The 19328-nt window shown below is 36.6% G+C and overlaps 1 protein-coding gene across 1 annotated transcript; it reads left to right on the plus strand.

The window, feature by feature from the left end:
• The first annotated feature begins 15715 nt into the window (after positions 1 to 15715).
• Positions 15716 to 17251, plus strand: LOC149842501 (uncharacterized). The gene has a single exon (XM_090001457.1). It carries the CDS (start codon positions 16188 to 16190, stop codon positions 17103 to 17105), a length of 918 nt encoding a protein of 305 aa, XP_089857583.1. The 5' UTR covers positions 15716 to 16187; the 3' UTR covers positions 17106 to 17251.
• Positions 17252 to 19328: the final 2077 nt, after the last annotated feature.

The following is a 19328-nucleotide window of genomic DNA, read 5'->3' on the forward strand; positions in this document are numbered from 1 at the left end:
GGAAAAATGCATATTTAGTGTTGTGAATGTCTTCAACTCTTTGTTCACAAAACTATTTTGCGAAAGTCACAAAAAATCTTTATCTTTGCAAAACTTTTTTGTGGAGTTTTGCATCATCGCACTGACTTAGGTTAAAATCACATATCTTAGGTTAAAAACGTATATCTTGTATTGAAATCACAACTCTTCTTTCACAAAACTGTTTTCAAAAGTTACAACTCTTTTTTATGTCTCTTCTTTCACAAAACTGTATTGAAATAATATATATTTGTCATTGATTACAATAATTTATTGTGAATTTCCTAAAAATCATAAAACTGTATTACGAAAGTTTCAAAAATTTTTATGTTCACAAAACTTTTTTGCGGAGTTTCGCATTCTTGCACCGACTTAGGTTAAAATCACATATCTTATATTGAAATCACAGCTGTTTTTGAAAGTCGTGATTCTTTTTTGTGTCTCTTCTTTAGCAAAACTATATTGAAATTGCATATATTTGTTATTGTTCATAATAATTTGTTGTGGATTTTCAAAAAATCACTATTCTTCTTTCACAAAACTATTTTTGAAAGTGACAAAATTCCTTAAGTTTTAAAAAAATTAAACTTACTCATACATACATTCAATCATTTATTAAAAAATGAATATTCTCATACATACATAAATATATTCAATTATTTAAAAATGAACTAGTTCATATATTCATTCATTCAAAATGAACATGATCATTCATTAAAAAATTAGCATGCGCTTACATACATTCATTTATTTATTCAAAAATGAACCTGCTTATACATACATTCAATCATTTATTCAAAAAATGAACCTGCTCATACATTCATACATGTATTCATTCATTCATTCACTCATTTCATTCATTCAAAATGAATTTGTTCATTCATTTCATTCATTTATTCTAAAATGAACATGCTCTTATATACTTTCATTCATTAATTCAAAAATGAATCTACTTGTATATACATTTAATCATTTATTAAAAAATAAACTTGCTCATACGTATATTCATTTATTCATTTATTCATTTAAAAATAAATTAGTTCATACATTCGTTTGTTTCATTCATTTGAAATAAACTTGCTCATTCATTTCATTCATTTATTCTAAAAATGAACTAATTCATACATTCATTCATTAATTTTGCTCATTTATTTTAAAAATAAACCAGTTTATATATTCATTCATTTATTCTGCTTATTCATTTCATTCATTCAAAATAAATTTGCTTATTCATTTTATACATTCATTCATTTATTCATACATATATTTATTCATTTATTCATAAAAAATAAATATACTCATACATATATTAAAAAATGATCCTGCTCATACATATATTCAATCAATAATTTAAAATTGAATACACTCACTCGTAGCTCCTTAGGTGTGCTCGTCGCTCATCGATGAACCTAAAATAGCTATCGATAAGCTCAACTCGATTATGTATAATAGACTCCTTTGCAACAAGCATAGCCTTCAACATACAAATTTTGTCCTGTGCAAGTGCTCACTCTTTATCTGCTCTGCTTGTAGTCCTTTTGTGCTTTTGACTCAATGACCCATGTTCCTTCTCCTCAATGATCCGCTTTCTGGAGGGTCTTCCTGCAAAATGCTGAGATTGAGCAACTACATTTTCGCCATCACCAAGTATCATGGAGGGCAGGTCGATGTCTTCACTGTCGTCGCACTAGTCTTCAAGTTCAGAGAAGAATATGATATGGTAACCCTTTGTCTTATTCTTTATTGTCAACGAGACAATTTTGCTAATTGCACCAGAGTGACTGGTTGGTTGCTGAACATAGTCAAATTGCTAAACCACTCGATCGGCCATTTGGTGCTCAACTTCAATCATATTGTGCAACCAAATGTTTGTCCTCGTGATGGCCTTTGCTTGTACAACTACATTCTGATTCTCCTCCTCTTGCTTTGCATCTTTATAGGGGCACCACTTTACCTATATAACAAACATTCATTTATAGTTAGTCATATATTGCATTACTTATAAACAAGCATGAAGTATTATAAAAACTACTTACATTTGTATGACTAGACGCTCTTCGATCAATCCCCTCTTTGTTGCTTGATCATGCATGTATTTTAGCATTTTATAATATTAATTCATGCATGATTTGATGAATAATGGTATTAAATCTCCATATTTATCGTTAGTTTTGAGAAAACACATGGAAAAAGATAAATATTGGAAAAACGCATAAATTGGCGAATTAGGCCGTTTAGGAATTAGTTAGAAATATTTTATTTAGGATATTAGACTTTTAGGAAGTTTAGTAGTTAGTGTAGGTTTTTAGAAGTTTTTTTTTTAGAAAACATTTCTTTTGAAAACCTCTTTTTGGAATTTTTGTAGAATAGTAGGAGTAAGTTTTAAAAAAAAAGCAAAACCCCTTTCTCTCTTTAAAAACCCTACGCAGGGTTTGAGAGAGGGGTCCTTCTTTGAAAACACAATTCTCCCTCTCTTCTCAACCCTTCTTTTCCACTGGATTCTCTTCCTCTCTTCTTCCTTCCTCCTCTTTCTCTCAACCCTTTCTTTATCAGTGGAGATCTTCTACAACGGAGAGCGTGGATACAAAGGAGAGACCAACTTCTTTTCTCAACCTAATCCAACCGTGCGGTAAGCATTGCCTCTTCTCTTCTTCTTCTTCTCCTTTCCTCTTCTCTTCCCCTCTCATTTTATGTAATGTTTCTTCTGATTTTTCTGTAGATTAATCATATCATAACATAAAGTTTTGCTTCATCGTGCATCTCATTGCATATTTGCTGTTTTGATTTTTCTGCATACATCTGCCGTGAGTCATCATTCATCATTTAGCAGCACACGCATCCGCAATTCATTTTAGTCGTGAGAGCAGATTGAAATCACTGTGAAATCATCGATTTCACATATGATTCAGTGAGATCCCCGATCTGGTTCATTGATCTCTGCCGGAAGCTATTCCATGAAAGCAAATTCAGTCACCGGATGTGCTGGAAACCTCATGGGCCTCTGTATATGCTATTAAATCCGGCAACCTCATAATCCATCTTCTAAATCCCTGTTCCAGAAACCCTCTTCACGGCTGAGCACCACTCTACCTGAGTCCACCGGAAAGCCATTCACGGCATCTAAGTTTCATTTTACGGCAGCCTCTGGCTGAGCACCCGTGATCCTCATCAGCCTCATAACCCATCTTCTAAATCCATGTTCCAGAAACCCTCTTCACGGCTGAGCCCCTTTTCACGGCAACCATCTCCACTCCACCTGAGCCCTTTACCCGATAGCCTCATTCACGGCACCGAATTTTTATTTTCCATCTTCATGGCACCCGAGAGCTTCATCATCTGGCACAATCCACAACCCGGCAGCCTCCATGAAAGCCATCGGGCTTCAATTGTTCAGCAGTGAAAATAGATTTTCACGGCTGTTGGTTTTAAAAATTGATTTTCACGGCAAGTGTTTATAAAAAAAAAAGGGGGGGATTTTTTATGGTTGTTTGTTCTTAAAAGTGTTTTTCACGGCTGTTTTCATGTTCTTGTTTTTAAATCAGATTTTCACTATTTGTTTTAGTTTTAAATTCTTTTTTTTACTGTTTGTTTTTAAAATTTGTTTTTTTTTTTTTACTGTTTGTTTTTAAAATCTGTTTTTCACTGTGTGTTTTTAAAAATCGTTTTTCATGGTGTGTTTGCTTTTATAAACATCCTTCACTGGAATTGTTTTACAATAAAGGGCTTTTCACAGTTTGTTTGTAAAGCGTGTTCACAGCATGAGTGTGATTTAGTTGTCTTTTAAGCATGTATTTTTGGATATTTGTTTTAGCATTGCATTTTAGGCACTTTATAATTTTTAGGCATTACTAGTCACTTTGATTTGTCACGTTATTTTCATTTTAGGCACTTTTAGGTATTTTAGTCATTTTAGTTTTTACGTATTGCATTCTTTTATTTCACACATTTTTTACAGTAGTTTACAAAATTTTTAGTATAGCACTATTTGTTTCGTCTTTCTGCTCGTTGTGTGTTCGTGTTTTGCAGGAAAGCGCGAAGTGAAGGCAAACGAGTGAGACACGTAGGGCACGCGTTTGACACGAGGCATGAGCGTAGAAGACAATTTTTGTTTTTATTTTAGAATTAAGAATTTAATTCTGGGTTTGTAAATAATGTCTTTTACCTCTACGTAGGGTATTCATTCATTGTAATAGCCAAGTAGTTTAATTTTCTTCGTACTTTTCATTTTGGCAATAAAGCGTAGTTTAGTTGCTTGTTTGAATACAAAATATTTCCCGTTCCCTGAGTTCGACCCGGTCTCATCCACTAGTGAGAACCGGTTTTTATTATTTGATGTCTGGTTTTCACATATTTTTCATTTAAAAATCTTTTCAAAACTACAACATCTTCAAAAAGACATCAAATTTTTGGCGCCGTTGCCGGGGAACGGCGTAATATTAGTATTCACTTTATTGCCTAGTGTTTGTTTGCATTGAGGTTTAGAACCACGTATGTGCATATCTCTGAGACGAGCTTACTTTTCTGCATAGCCCACCTAATAGGACCCCCTTAGAGGTGATTGTGTACGATTGGTACCGTACACATAGATTTCATATTTTTAATGCATAATCTCTGTTATGTGTAACTGCGTGGTGTTTGTTTAGTTTTTGTTGTTTTTAGTTTACTCGCTTTGTGGTTTGCGTGGTTTGGCCGCTTAGTGCGTTAGTTAGGTAGAAAACCCAAAGTTAGGACGTGTGCTACACCGGTCTACTCCAGGGTGTACGCAATGGCTGACGATCATCAATTGATCCGTCCTTTGAGGGAGTACTTCATGCCAAATACGTATACTCCCACCTCCTGCATCACAAGATCTGAGGTAGGAGCGAGCCATTTTGAGATTAAGGCCAATGTGATTCAAATGTTACCCTCGTTTTATGGTCTTAGCAATGAAGACCCATATCGTCATCTCGACGAATTTCTTGAGATTTGCTCCACTGTGCGAATCAATAATTTTGGAAACGACGCTATGAGGTTGACTTTGTTTCCGTTCTCTCTCAAAGATAAAGCCAAGCATTGGCTAAAATCTCTTGAAACGATTCGTATTACTACTTGGGAAGGAATGCAGCGCGAATTCCTCAAAAAGTACTTCCCAATTGGTAAAACGAATCAGTTTCGTAAAGCTATAACCAGTTTTTCTTAAATTGAGGGAGAACATTTTCATGAGTCTTGGGAGAGATTGAAAGATCTTCTCCGCAAGTGTCCCCATCACCAGGTGCCTCGTTGGCAGTTGGTGCAGTATTTCTATGACGGGCTTACTGAGAAGCATCGTCAAATGGTTGATTCGTCTTGTGGGGGCACTTTTATGCTCAAGAGTGAGGACGAGGCGTGGTCTTTATTTGAGACCTTGAGTGAAAACACGATGCATCATACATTGTCTTCACGGCTCGATAGGACTACATCTCTATCTAGTGGTCCTAGGAAAATAGGGATTTCCGAAGTTGGGTCCGAGTTAGAATTGCGTACCAAGGTTGACCAGTTGACTAGGAAGTTAGATCAATTCTTAGCCAATTCTTCGAGAAATCCAGTAGAAAGAGTGTGCGAGCTATGTGCTAGCCCTGCACATTGTGTTTCAGATTGTCCGGCAGCGCCATTATATCCTGAATTTATTCAGGAGCAGGTGAATGCTGCCCAAGGTTTCGCTAGACCCATGCATGATTCATTTACACCATCATATAACCCAGGTTGGCGAAACCAGTCCATTTCCCCATCCCATCAGCCCTCCCAGACACAGTATAGACACAGTAACCCTTCACAAGGTTACTCGCTTCCCATTTTTCCACAGGTTCATCCCCAGTCTAGTCTACCTTCTCTTCAGGAGCCCATTCCAAGTTCATCATTCCAAGAGAAGATGTTAGAGGCCTTTTCTGATATCAAGGCCACTCTTTGCTCTCATACGCAGTCAATAGCCAAGCTAGAGACTCAAATGGGACAGTTAGCTCAGACATTGAATAGACAAAGTCAGGAGAACTTTCATAGTCAGTCTGTTGTCACATCCAAGGGAGAGGATTCCATGTCATTTGACTTGCAACCCACTGCTTCACATCATGAGCAAGTCAAATCTGTTACATCCCTTCAGTATGGGAAGGCATGTCACCCCACTCAGAAATCGACTCATGAACCCCATATCATTTATACTGACGAGTCAATTTCCATGACACCTCAACAGAAAGGGCCTTACCCACAGCATGCATTATCATCATATAAAGCCCCATTTTCTCAGCCTTTGGGATCACCAATTGTTTTTAGTAAGCAAGAGGTACAGATGCAGAAGGTGCTTGACCAAGTCAAGCCTGATCATATTCATCACTTGTCTGAAGTTGCATTCATTGATAGTCGGTCGGTCCTACACTCTCATTTCTTGACCAGTCTCTCAGATGAGACTAATCTCTGTACTTCACGTCGAGAGAGTTATGATCCTACAGTTAGAGGTAGAGGGGATGGAAACACAGTGCGTAGTGTCACAGATGACACTCTTTTCTTCATTGAGCCCGATTGAGCGATACTTTATGTCCATTGATCTCATGGACGATGAAGGATTTTTCCAGGGATCCGTCTGGCTGGGGACGTGAAACTTAGCGCTTTATGGGAGGCAACCCATATCTTGTATATTAGAAGATTTGATTAGATTTTATAGAGTTTATTTTGTTTTTACTTTTTGTGAGTTTTTCATGTTCTTTTTGTTTCATTTATGGTTTTCATGTCATGTCATGTATACATTGCATTTATTATATTCATAGAACGTGCATTTTTAATCCATGTCAGGTTATTCTACTCTTTTCCCTCATTTATTTCCTCTCATGTACATTTACTTAGTTTCATATAAGCATGGGGGAGTGCCACTGGGACAGTGTCATTCAAGCATGGGGGAGGGTGTAGTTTGCACACCTTGATATTTCTGTTTACGTTCTTGCACATGTTTACACATTTCGCATGAAAAGTAGGTTTTTAAAGAAAGAGTTTGAACTTATATGAATGTTATTTCAAATCTGATGTTTTTAGAGGATTTTTAAGCCCCACGAAATTTTTTTTCTGACATAGATCTAAAAATTATGGTTGTTTATGTGGATTTCGAAGAAATGATGATAAATACATGTTAGAATTTATTTTGAATCGCAAATATGAATATGCACAGTTCTATTTTTGAAAAACTAAGCAAATGAACAAAAGCGAAAAAAAAAGAGCTCAAAAGAAAAAAAGAAGAAGAAGCATGCGTTAGGTTGTTTGGATAATTCCACAATCCTTAGTAGATGGAACTTAGATGTAAGTTGAAACTTTTAATTCCATTTTGAAAAGGAGAGTGGAAAACTTCGTGATCCTAAGTAGCTGAGAACATATACAAGTTGAAATGTTTGACTCTCACGTTATAAAGGTGAATGAAGGAAGTCACTTTTATGTCTTAGTTGATATCTTTTTGTATGTATTGAAAAAATATAGAAGATATTGACATTGCACAAGGCATAAAAGCAGACCACACGCAAGCTATAAGAGAAGAATGAATACGCAAAAAGAAAAAGCGTGAAAAAAAAATGAAAAAAATCAAGAAAAGAGCTCAAAAAGAAAGAAAAGTTCAGTGCTTAGAAGTATGATTGAGAAAACCTGTGTAGAAAACATATGAGTGAGGATAAGTAAATAATAACTTTTTTTTATTGGATTTTCTAAGAATAAAACATAAATAATTGTGATATTTAGAAAAGTGAAAGAAATTCTTTTTCTGTGGTGGTATATAAAAGATTCTAATTATATTGTGATTTTGAAATAACAGGAAATATTGGTGAAAATAAAGTCTTTGATTATCTACTGCTTATGAGGATGTATAATATTATGCATACATGACAGAGATGTTTGTGGGTAGCATCACTGCAAACCCTCACGAGACCTTACTCGTCCACTGGGGTAACTCAGGGGTTGAAAGGGCTTGTTGCATGTGCTAAATGCAACCGTGATTCCTACGAAAGTGAGTCAGTTGAGTAGTCTTGTTTCTTGCATTTTGCTTCAGTTTGCTTGAGGACTAGCAAATGATAAGCATGGGGGTATTTGATCATGCATGTATTTTAGCATTTTATAATATTAATTCATGCATGATTTGATGAATAATGGTATTAAATCTCCATATTTATCGTTAGTTTTGAGAAAACACATGGAAAAAGATAAATATTGGAAAAACGCATAAATTGGCGAATTAGGCCGTTTAGGAATTAGTTAGAAATATTTTATTTAGGATATTAGACTTTTAGGAAGTTTAGTAGTTAGTGTAGGTTTTTAGAAGTTTTTTTTTTTAGAAAACATTTCTTTTGAAAACCTCTTTTTGAAATTTTTGTAGAATAGTAGGAGTAAGTTTTAAAAAAAAAGCAAAACCCCTTTCTCTCTTTAAAAACCCTACGCAGGGTTTGAGAGAGGGGTCCTTCTTTGAAAACACAATTCTCCCTCTCTTCTCAACCCTTCTTTTCCACTGGATTCTCTTCCTCTCTTCTTCCTTCCTCCTCTTTCTCTCAACCCTTTCTTTATCGGTGGAGATCTTCTACAACGGAGAGCGTGGATACAAAGGAGAGACCAACTTCTTTTCTCAACCTAATCCAACCGTGCGGTAAGCATTGCCTCTTCTCTTCTTCTTCTTCTCCTTTCCTCTTCTCTTCCCCTCTCATTTTATGTAATGTTTCTTCTGATTTTTCTGTAGATTAACCATATCATAACATAAAGTTTTGCTTCATCGTGCATCTCATTGCATATTTGCTGTTTTGATTTTTCTGCATACATCTGCCGTGAGTCATCATTCATCATTTAGCAGCACACGCATCCGCAATTCATTTTAGTCGTGAGAGCAGATTGAAATCACTGTGAAATCATCGATTTCACATATGATTCAGTGAGATCCCCGATCTGGTTCATTGATCTCTGCCGGAAGCTATTCCATGAAAGCAAATTCAGTCACCGGATGTGCTGGAAACCTCATGGGCCTCTGTATATGCTATTAAATCCGGCAACCTCATAATCCATCTTCTAAATCCCTGTTCCAGAAACCCTCTTCACGGCTGAGCACCACTCTACCTGAGTCCACCGGAAAGCCATTCACGGCATCTAAGTTTCATTTTACGGCAGCCTCTGGCTGAGCACCCGTGATCCTCATCAGCCTCATAACCCATCTTCTAAATCCATGTTCCAGAAACCCTCTTCACGGCTGAGCCCCTTTTCACGGCAACCATCTCCACTCCACCTGAGCCCTTTACCCGATAGCCTCATTCACGGCACCGAATTTTTATTTTCCATCTTCATGGCACCCGAGAGCTTCATCATCTGGCACAATCCACAACCCGGCAGCCTCCATGAAAGCCATCGGGCTTCAATTGTTCAGCAGTGAAAATAGATTTTCACGGCTGTTGGTTTTAAAAATTGATTTTCACGGCAAGTGTTTATAAAAAAAAAAGGGGGGGATTTTTTATGGTTGTTTGTTCTTAAAAGTGTTTTTCACGGCTGTTTTCATGTTCTTGTTTTTAAATCAGATTTTCACTATTTGTTTTAGTTTTAAATTCTTTTTTTTACTGTTTGTTTTTAAAATTTGTTTTTTTTTTTTTACTGTTTGTTTTTAAAATCTGTTTTTCACTGTGTGTTTTTAAAAATCGTTTTTCATGGTGTGTTTGCTTTTATAAACATCCTTCACTGGAATTGTTTTACAATAAAGGGCTTTTCACGGTTTGTTTGTAAAGCGTGTTCACAGCATGAGTGTGATTTAGTTGTCTTTTAAGCATGTATTTTTGGATATTTGTTTTAGCATTGCATTTTAGGCACTTTATAATTTTTAGGCATTACTAGTCACTTTGATTTGTCACGTTATTTTCATTTTAGGCACTTTTAGGTATTTTAGTCATTTTAGTTTTTACGTATTGCATTCTTTTATTTCACACATTTTTTACAGTAGTTTACAAAATTTTTAGTATAGCACTATTTGTTTCGTCTTTCTGCTCGTTGTGTGTTCGTGTTTTGCAGGAAAGCGCGAAGTGAAGGCAAACGAGTGAGACACGTAGGGCACGCGTTTGACACGAGGCATGAGCGTAGAAGACAATTTTTGTTTTTATTTTAGAATTAAGAATTTAATTCTGGGTTTGTAAATAATGTCTTTTACCTCTACGTAGGGTATTCATTCATTGTAATAGCCAAGTAGTTTAATTTTCTTCGTACTTTTCATTTTGGCAATAAAGCGTAGTTTTGTTGCTTGTTTGAATACAAAATATTTCCCGTTCCCTGAGTTCGACCCGGTCTCATCCACTAGTGAGAACCGGTTTTTATTATTTGATGTCTGGTTTTCACATATTTTTCATTTAAAAATCTTTTCAAAACTACAACATCTTCAAAAAGACATCATTGTTTGACCGAATCTACATTGCAACACATAAAAATTTAAGAAAAATGTGACATCTTAGAGGCCTTCCAATAGATATGTACTTCCATATCCAAACCTATAGAGATTCATATAAGGATTAACACATATTAATACACAAAATATTACATAAAAAATATTAAATAATATTTTAATTTAAGTCAATAATTTAAGTACAAATGAAGGAATAACTACCTCCAACAACACCAACATGCTGATAATGTTCATTCTTTTAGTCATCACGCTACTCTGACCTGCATAGAGTTATGCAAGTGGGGCAACTCTTTATGTATATTGTTCGCCGTTATTCAAGTTTGTCATCAGTTCAATATACGAACTATGGATCAATTTTTTACCGCTCTTGATAAATATGCATGTACAAAAGACGTAGAGCAAGAATACACTCAATTTCTTATCCAAGATATTATTGGTACCGGCCTTCCCTCCAACTCATGATAGTTTTTTCTTTATTATCCTTGCCCTACTAGGGTCAAAGTGACTCTTCAGCCATGATAACTTCAACCTTTCTCCTAAAATCGCATCATCTTTGGCTTCTAAATAAATATCACATATGTGTTTTAAATCTCCCCACCGATGTTCACTCACTGTCTTTCCATGACACTTAAATCAAGTGATTCATGTCATGTCCTTCAATGTGATTGTCATCTCAATATCTTCGAACTAGAATGTGTTGGTTGCCACATTTCAAAATTGCACAACGACTTCTATGAGTGGGTGACTGATGTTTCATGGTGTAATCTCTAAGAATTTTTATAAATGCATATGATCAAACATGTTCTTCGGATCCTCCAATAGAAATAAAAACCACTAGTGCGCTTGAAACCAGTAGAACTGGTGCATGTGGCTTGCATGATTACTCTCCTCGCCTTGCGGCTCCTAAAGTGTATATATATATATATATATATATATATATATATATATATATGTGTGTGTGTGTGTGTGTGTGTGTGTGTGTGTGTGTGATAATTTAATAAATGATTGAATGTGAAATAGAAAATGATTGCAAATATCTTAAAAATATTTATATACAAAATAATAAATGACCAAAGTACCCATTCAGGAGCATTAGACCTTCTTTCTCGATTTGATCTCTTCCTCAGAGCTGGCACTTTCTTCTCCGCATTCTCCCTTGCAGAGGTGCCTCCTCCTTTTTGCAGAATTTCTCCTCCCCTTGCAGAGGTTTCTCCTTTCCTTGCTGAGGTGCCTCCTCTCATTCCCATTGTCGAGGTGCCTCCTCTCATTTTTATTCAGTCATTGAGGTTAGTAACAACCTCAGAGTGCATGCATGGGTCAAACTTCTTATTTGTTGAGTTCCCCTTCACCTCTCCCTCCTTAGATGCTTTTGGGATGATAAACATGATTGCATTTACAAACTCTTCATCATTTTTTGTGCATTCTGCTTCATTTTTACGCTACCCCAAAGTTGTTAACTGCAATTTGATAGACATTTTAAGTGTTTTGTATTGCTCCTTTAGGGGCGGCTCATAACTGAGGCTGCATTTTTTGTGGTAAATATCGGATAACCAATATTTTGGCCATGGAGCGGGCTCCCTCTCTATCCATGTATCAAGCTAATGATGTACATCATAGTAGATAGGATGACATTATATATAATTTTTCTTCTTTAGCACTTCTTGTTGCGCTCTAACACTAACAGACAATGTGGATGTGGGCCCCTTAGACATAGACTTCTCAATTGTCATATTGTGTCAAACTCTGCAAACTCAATATTAAAGTATACACAACACTAAAAATCACAAAATTTATTCATCAATGAGAATAAATGATTAGTCATAGTTGTCATTACTATACCAGTAACAATATCATTTCATACAAAACAACTTAAAGAAAATTAAGCAGTGAACTAAGCTAAAAACATGAGCCTTAAGCCTCTAGGATTTAGAAGATGAAAGTGCTCATATCCATCAAACAATGTATGCAGTCCAAAAAAGCTAAACTAAAAAACATACTTAAAAACATGAAACAATGTTTAAGGGTATTAGATAAGAAAACTAAAATTTGCAATGCCTCTAATACTGCTATAGTTTACTAAAAAACTTATAAAGAGAGGTACAAGTGAGAAAATGCAACAACTTAAGGAAAAAGCTTACCAGAAAACTCATCAGAAATATTGTGTTTATCGAAAAAACTCATCGTTAAGAATGTGCTTATCAGAAAACTCGTTGTCAGTGAATTTGGAAAGCTCAATGCTGAAGTATCGTTGATGAATTACCAGAAAAAAGTGGCTGAAAATAGTTGCCTAAAAAGTCGATGATTTTTTTTGTGAAAGATCAAGGAGACAAGTTGGGGATTACAAAGAAACCTTAGAATATGCAAAATAGCCTTGGGGTGCGTAAAATCACTTTATATATCCTCGAAGAGTCACATTTATTCTATATTGGTTCACACAATTTTCAGCGAATTTGGTACCAAATATATATGATTTTGCTAAGGTATTTACGAAGTTACTATTATAAGGAGGTTGACAAAAATTATTTTTGTGTGCTTCGTGAAGACCACAAAAAATATATGCGAACATACATTTAAGTGAGGGTTAAAGAAACGAGAAAGGAGAAAGGAGAAAGGAAAAAGGAGAAAGGAGGTTGACATGGTTTCTCATGACTTTGGTATAAAATATGTGATTTTACTAAAGTATTTGTGAATTTATGATTAACAGAGAAGACCATATAAATAACATAATTTTTTGCGCACTTTATTAGGTTCACAAACAAAATATGCAGAACTCATTTTAAGTGAGAGCTTGCAATACTCGACGAGGGAAGTGATATATCAAAATTTCACACATATTCACAAAATTTGCATATATAGAATGAAGTTCGTACAAATGTATCTGTGAACTTTCTATAACTGAAACATGTTGAAACTTCACAAATAGTTCATAAGAGATTCACAAATTTACTAAAGACTTAAATGTAAACCTCCTCATATTGGTCATTTTTCGCCTATATGTTATGCGGACTTCGTGAGGTCTTCTTGATAAAATATTTTTGACATTACTATCATAAGGTGGTTTGCAAAACTTTGGTACTAGATATATGCGATTTTGCTAAGGTATTTGTGACATTACTATCATAAGGAGGTTGGCAAAGCTTGTTTTTGCATGCTTCCTGAAGATTTCAAAAAAATATGTGTGAACATACATTTAGGTGAGGGTTAAATAAAGGAGAAGAGAGGTTTGCATGATTTCTTGCGACTTTGGTATAAAATATACAATTTTACTAAGGTATTTCCAATTTTATGATTACCAATGAAGACCACATAAATAACATAGTTTTTTGCACGCTTCGTGAGGTTTGCAAAAATGCGTGCAGAACTCCTTTTAAGTTGGAGCTTGGGATATCCAACGAAATGAACGATATATAGTGCGAACTTCATGAGTTTCGCACATGCAAAGGGTAAAAAGATTCTAACAAAGTTGACTATTTACAGTTTTGGTTATCGAGTAAATTTTAGCAAATTATGGGGTTTTTAAGGAAACACATTATTTTTGTCGTACAATACGATCAATTGTGTGCCAATGAATTGGTTTTAGTTGGACCTACCCTCCAAACACAACACCTTGTTCTCGTATATGGATCATAAACTAAGATGCAAACTTATATTCCTACCAATGGAACATTCACTAGATTCAAATCAATATTTTTTATTGGATCTGAAACTAATTATGGTCAATCTAATTTATTTGTATCTTTTTACCTATATCACAATCATTCGTGGACTAGAGGATGCATGAATTGGATTCAACTCGAAAGTTCAAAAATGAGACACGATGACACAAATTTTTTTATTTTTTAATCAATAAAAACTACTTTTTGAATATTCTTTTTAAAAATGACTTTTTATTGAAATAAAATAAAAATATAATAAAATATTATTTAAGAATATTAAAATAATTCTGTATGTGTCTGCGTCAGTGTCAACATGTCCACTCGTGTCAATGAGGACACACCACCTAAATGGAGTGTCCATGTGACATAGCTTGTTACATACAAAACTGCTGGCTCCCATTATTTTTTCCACATCCACCATAATTAGATAAGTTTGGATTCAACTCCATTGGATCTATTACCATTACAGGTCGCCCATGTGGTCAATGCGGGGTGTTGGGTGCTGTGAAGGTGCCGAGTTGAAGACCATGGATCAAATTCAGTTGGCATACGGGTGGGTTTGTAGCTTTCGGAGGTGGGCCACGTAAGGCAGGATGATCGTGGATCTAGTTTTGATTTAGATTGAATTAGAATTGACCATGATTTAGACATGTGTCGTAAATATCATTTATGTTTTAAAATGTCATGTTTTTATTGCGACATTAAGGCCATAAAAAACAATTTTTGCAATATTTTTATATACATTTATGTAAAAAAGTTATATTCGAAATACCGTCTGAATTAAGTAGGTTGGGGTTTGAAATCCCATTTTCTCAACCCTACCGGGACCCTAATGCTCATCATTTGGGTGGGTTTAGGTTTGGGTGTGGGTGCACTATATGATGGGTCAGATACCTGAGCCATACGTGACCGTTTGTGACTCATTTTCACCTTATACTCATATAGGGATGTACACGGTTTGGGTGCAACCCGATACCTGACCTGAATTCGAGTCCATTAAGCAGGTTTGGTAGCCATATGGATGTGATTAATAATCGGATTCAAGTTTGGTATTAAATTTTGCATTTAAACCCCAACCCGAATCTATCTAAAACCCAAATCTGACTAAAAACCCAACTCCATTAAGTTTATCGTGTTTTAAGCTAGTTGGATTCGGGTTTGGTTTTATCTTTTTTTATTTGAATCCAAATTCACCCGATTAAATCAGTCTTGATAATTTCTAGATCCGACCCGAATCCGAACTGTTTAGATACCTACACTCATATCAAACAAAACGGCCGAGAGGGTTTTTAAAGGGGAAATGAAGCGTTACTTGCGTTGCATCCATCATTGATTCTGCCAATGAAAAAGGGGAAAAGATGTGAAACTGATTTGCTAGAAAAAGAGTAAAGAGAAAGGAATATGAGTGAATTTAGGAACATGGAAACAGAGAGAGCATGATGGTCCTTCATTTTTTACCCTCTTGCATGTGGAAGTGTCAGTAGTCAAGTTGAGTGAGAGAGAGAGAGAGAGAGAGCTCTGCTCTTTTTTTGCCTTTTCACTGTGGCCTAACGTTGAATCACTCCTCTTTCCAACGAATTCAATGACACCCATCTCCTCACATTCCCCTTCTCCATCCTCGTCGCCGTCCTCCTCTTCTTCCTCTCAGTGCTTTTCTACTTCACCCATCACTTTCTCTTCCTTTTCTGAGTTCGGCGGTATCTTTCTTGCACGAGTGATAACCGAAGGCCTGCACACAACAGCAAGCTGACCACTACCATCCTCACACGCATGCTTTACCGCTCACTCTTCGTCATCTCCCCCCCACCCTCCTCCCCCTTCTTCAGAGTGCGTATCTCTCACTCCCAAAGTTGGGGAAAAAGCGATACCCTTGTGGGTATAGTGAGAGGAAATGAAGGAGACCCACATGGTGTGATGTGACATGCTAAAACGATGCATTTGTGAGGTTGGTTTGAGGGAAAAAATCAGCAACTGAGTTACCCTTTTGATCTGTAGGTGAGTGCGCTTCCATCCGTTTCTCACCCTGCTGCTGCTGCTGCCAAAGTTTGTATATCCCCTCTATCAAACTACATATTACTTCATACATTAAGAAGGCAAGGCATACCATCATGAGGGATTTCCCTTCTTGTTTCGGGGAGAACGGCGTTCAGATTGCCGATTCGTCGTCGTCCTCGTCCTCGAGCGGGCGGCAAACCGCGCAGAATTTGGTGGCCTGTGCGTACCAGAGCAAGCTCTGCGGCCGATCTTGTTTGATCACGGTTACATGGAGCAAGAGCCTGATGGGTCAGGGCATGAGCGTGGGCATAGATGATGCTACCTCCCAATCCGTCTGCAAGGTCGACATCAAGCCATGGCTGTTCTCCAAGAGGAAAGGATGCAAAACCCTCGACGTCGACGGCCGGAACAAGGTCGACATCTTCTGGGATCTGTCATCGGCGAGGTTCGGATCTGGCCCTGAGCCTCTGGATGGCTACTACCTCGCCCTAGTCGTCGATTGCGAGATGGTCCTCCTCCTCGGCGATCTGCGCAAGGAGGCGTACCGGAAGACCAACGCGATCTCGCCCAATTCGATCCCGGTATTCGTCGCCAAGAGGGAGCACATCTTCGGCAAGAGGGTGTACTGCACCAAGGCGCAGTTCTGCGACAATGGGCATGTTCACGACGTCGCCATAGAGTGCGATACAGACGGGCTCGCCGAACCGTGCTTGTCGATCCGGATCGATAAGAGGATGGTGATGCAGGTGAAGCGATTGGCGTGGAAGTTCCGCGGGAACCAGACCATCTTGGTCGATGGGTTGCCCGTTGAGGTCTTCTGGGATGTGCACAATTGGCTCTTTAGCCAGACTGTGGGGAGTGCAGTCTTCATGTTCCAGACCTCCCTTTCTGTGGAGAAGTTGTGGTCCAGCCAGAACTTCTCCGATCCTTCGGCCGCAATGCCGTGGTCGTCCTCGCACACATTCAGGGAAAGGCAGTCGCAGGCTGCTTTAGGCTTCTCGCTTATTTTGTATGCTTGGAAGAATGAGTAGACACTGTGTTTTTGGCGGATGGTTTGTTGCCTACACTCCCCTACAGCCGTCCTCTTCTGATTTGATTCTAACAGAATGTTTCTAGTGAGTGATTGTTACTTATTGATCTTTGTGCTTGGTGATTGTATATTCTTTGTAAAAAACCATCATTTTATTGATCGGCAAAGATGAATGAATTGCTTGTATCGTTCAGGATAGATATCCATCTTCGTTTTTTTTACATAATTCTCGTTATTTCTTGTAAATTTTTTTTATGTGTGGTAAGCAGACTTTTTGAGTAATTTATGAATGTGGAACTGTGTTCAGGTCTGTTGATTGAATTCCATGTGCCAACATAGAAAAAAAGTGAGCAGTTTTTCTTACTATGGTCTTTTGTGGATTGACTGTCCTTGCACGCGTAGTTGACTATAATTGGCTGCATATGTAAAGAAAAGCAGTCAGCGTTTCTGATTTTTCATGCCTTCTTTGTGCGACAATGACTTTAGGTAGCATTAATTTTTCTTGTTCTGCCATGCCATATTTTGACTGTAATTTTCAATGATTTTCTACTATAAATTGTCCAGCCATTGCTACTTCTGTTTCTTGCTGTGGGATCACATTGAATAATTGGAGCAGCCTTTGTTTCTATGTTGGCTGTAGGAGTTGTTTTCTCCTCTCACTTGTTTCTAATTAGAATTGGCTGGAGTTTCTAGTGGGAGGACGGATCAATGTAATTTTTTTTCTCCAGAGCCATCTAAATTTGCTTCTTGGCAGCGATGCTTCATTTTATAATTGTCTGGCTGTGAAATGAATTTTCCTTTTCAGTTTCACGGGGTATGTAGATTAACCATTCCATCAATTTCCTTGTAACTTTGCAAAAGATAGAAACTGGGTAGGTCTTGCTGGTTTTTCAATGAACATGATGAGCTATATGTAAGTCTGTGGACATTGTCCAAAACTATTTCAGGTTGATTTTGCACCCAGTGAACCTTCAAATTGATGGGCAGTAGACGTGTTTGGATGGAAGACACTGCTTTACTGATTGACTTGTTGAGACTTCAGAGGCCAAATATTTCATAGGTGGGTACATTATATTTCGTGCTCATTATCATTTTCTTTATGTGAAAGGCAGATCATTTTTATGGAATGTCACCTAACCATGGTTTGGGGTGCTATTTACATAATCATGTTTTCCTATTTTCTTGTTATTTTTTGGCACTTCAGATGATGAGAAGCCTCTTTTTGCTCCCTTTGTACAGAAACCATCTTCAAATTGTAAAGAAGTGAATGTCAACTATATAAATTCCTACATTTTTTTTGTGTTTGTTGGTTGAATTTTCTCATGTGGCGCCATTTTCTCCCTGACCTATGGTTCTCAGATCCTAAAAGTCCTCGAAAAGGTTGGTTTGTTTTAACAAGATTTCACAGAAGTTAACACGATGCAAAGTTGGTTAAACCTGAGTTATGTGACTTTCTTCTTCCCCTTTGTTGACCCTGGCGACAAATTTCTCGAACCTAACCAGCCAAACAATGGCCCCGCCTTAGCGAATCTATAGTTTACTTGACAGTTTGGGACATGTCACTTCCCCGAAGCTACTCTTTCATGAGTCATGGGAATCATGAGTTCAACATGTATGAATCATGCTTCTAATGAATTAATTATATGCTTCCAAATTTAAAGGACTTACAATTTCCATAAAATAGCAATAAATTTGTCGCATTTTAATTGATATAGATGGTAAAGATGAATTCATTTTTTATATTTTTTAAAACACAAAAAAGTGGTTTCTCTTAAATAAAAACAATAGCATTTTCTGCTTGTTATAAGAAGATTATAAGTAGATATGCATATATGTAATTTATAAATTTTATGTGGATTCATTTATCGTCCGCTACTTGATATCTATAATGGCCAATGATTTGTAATTATTTTTCCAGCAATTTAAGATGTAGAATTCACAATACAATAACAGTTAATCTTCTACATCATTTTAAGATGTAGAATTAAAGAGCAGGAAAAATAAGATTTTATAGATTCCATGAGTATATGTTTTTGCAGACCAAGAATTTAGGTAGTAATTTGGGACTGTAATGGTGATATTATACACTATAATACTTATAATTCTTTTCTTGTGAATTCTAAAAACTGTCCTAATTCATTTCCTATACTTTTGTGGCCTTCTCTCTCTTCTTGCTTCACATAGAATTAAAAAAAAACTCCACTTGTCATTTCTACTGGGGTAG

Source organism: Nuphar pumila, chromosome 3 (assembly GCF_984573655.1).
Source record: "Nuphar pumila chromosome 3, dmNupPumi1.hap1.1, whole genome shotgun sequence".
NCBI classification, from domain to species: domain Eukaryota; kingdom Viridiplantae; phylum Streptophyta; class Magnoliopsida; order Nymphaeales; family Nymphaeaceae; genus Nuphar; species Nuphar pumila.

What these genes read in the sequence shown, in the direction of transcription:
- LOC149842501 (XM_090001457.1), top strand. Translation starts at nt 16,188, where the DNA reads ATGAGGGATTTCCCTTCTTGTTTCGGGGAGAACGGCGTTCAGATTGCC.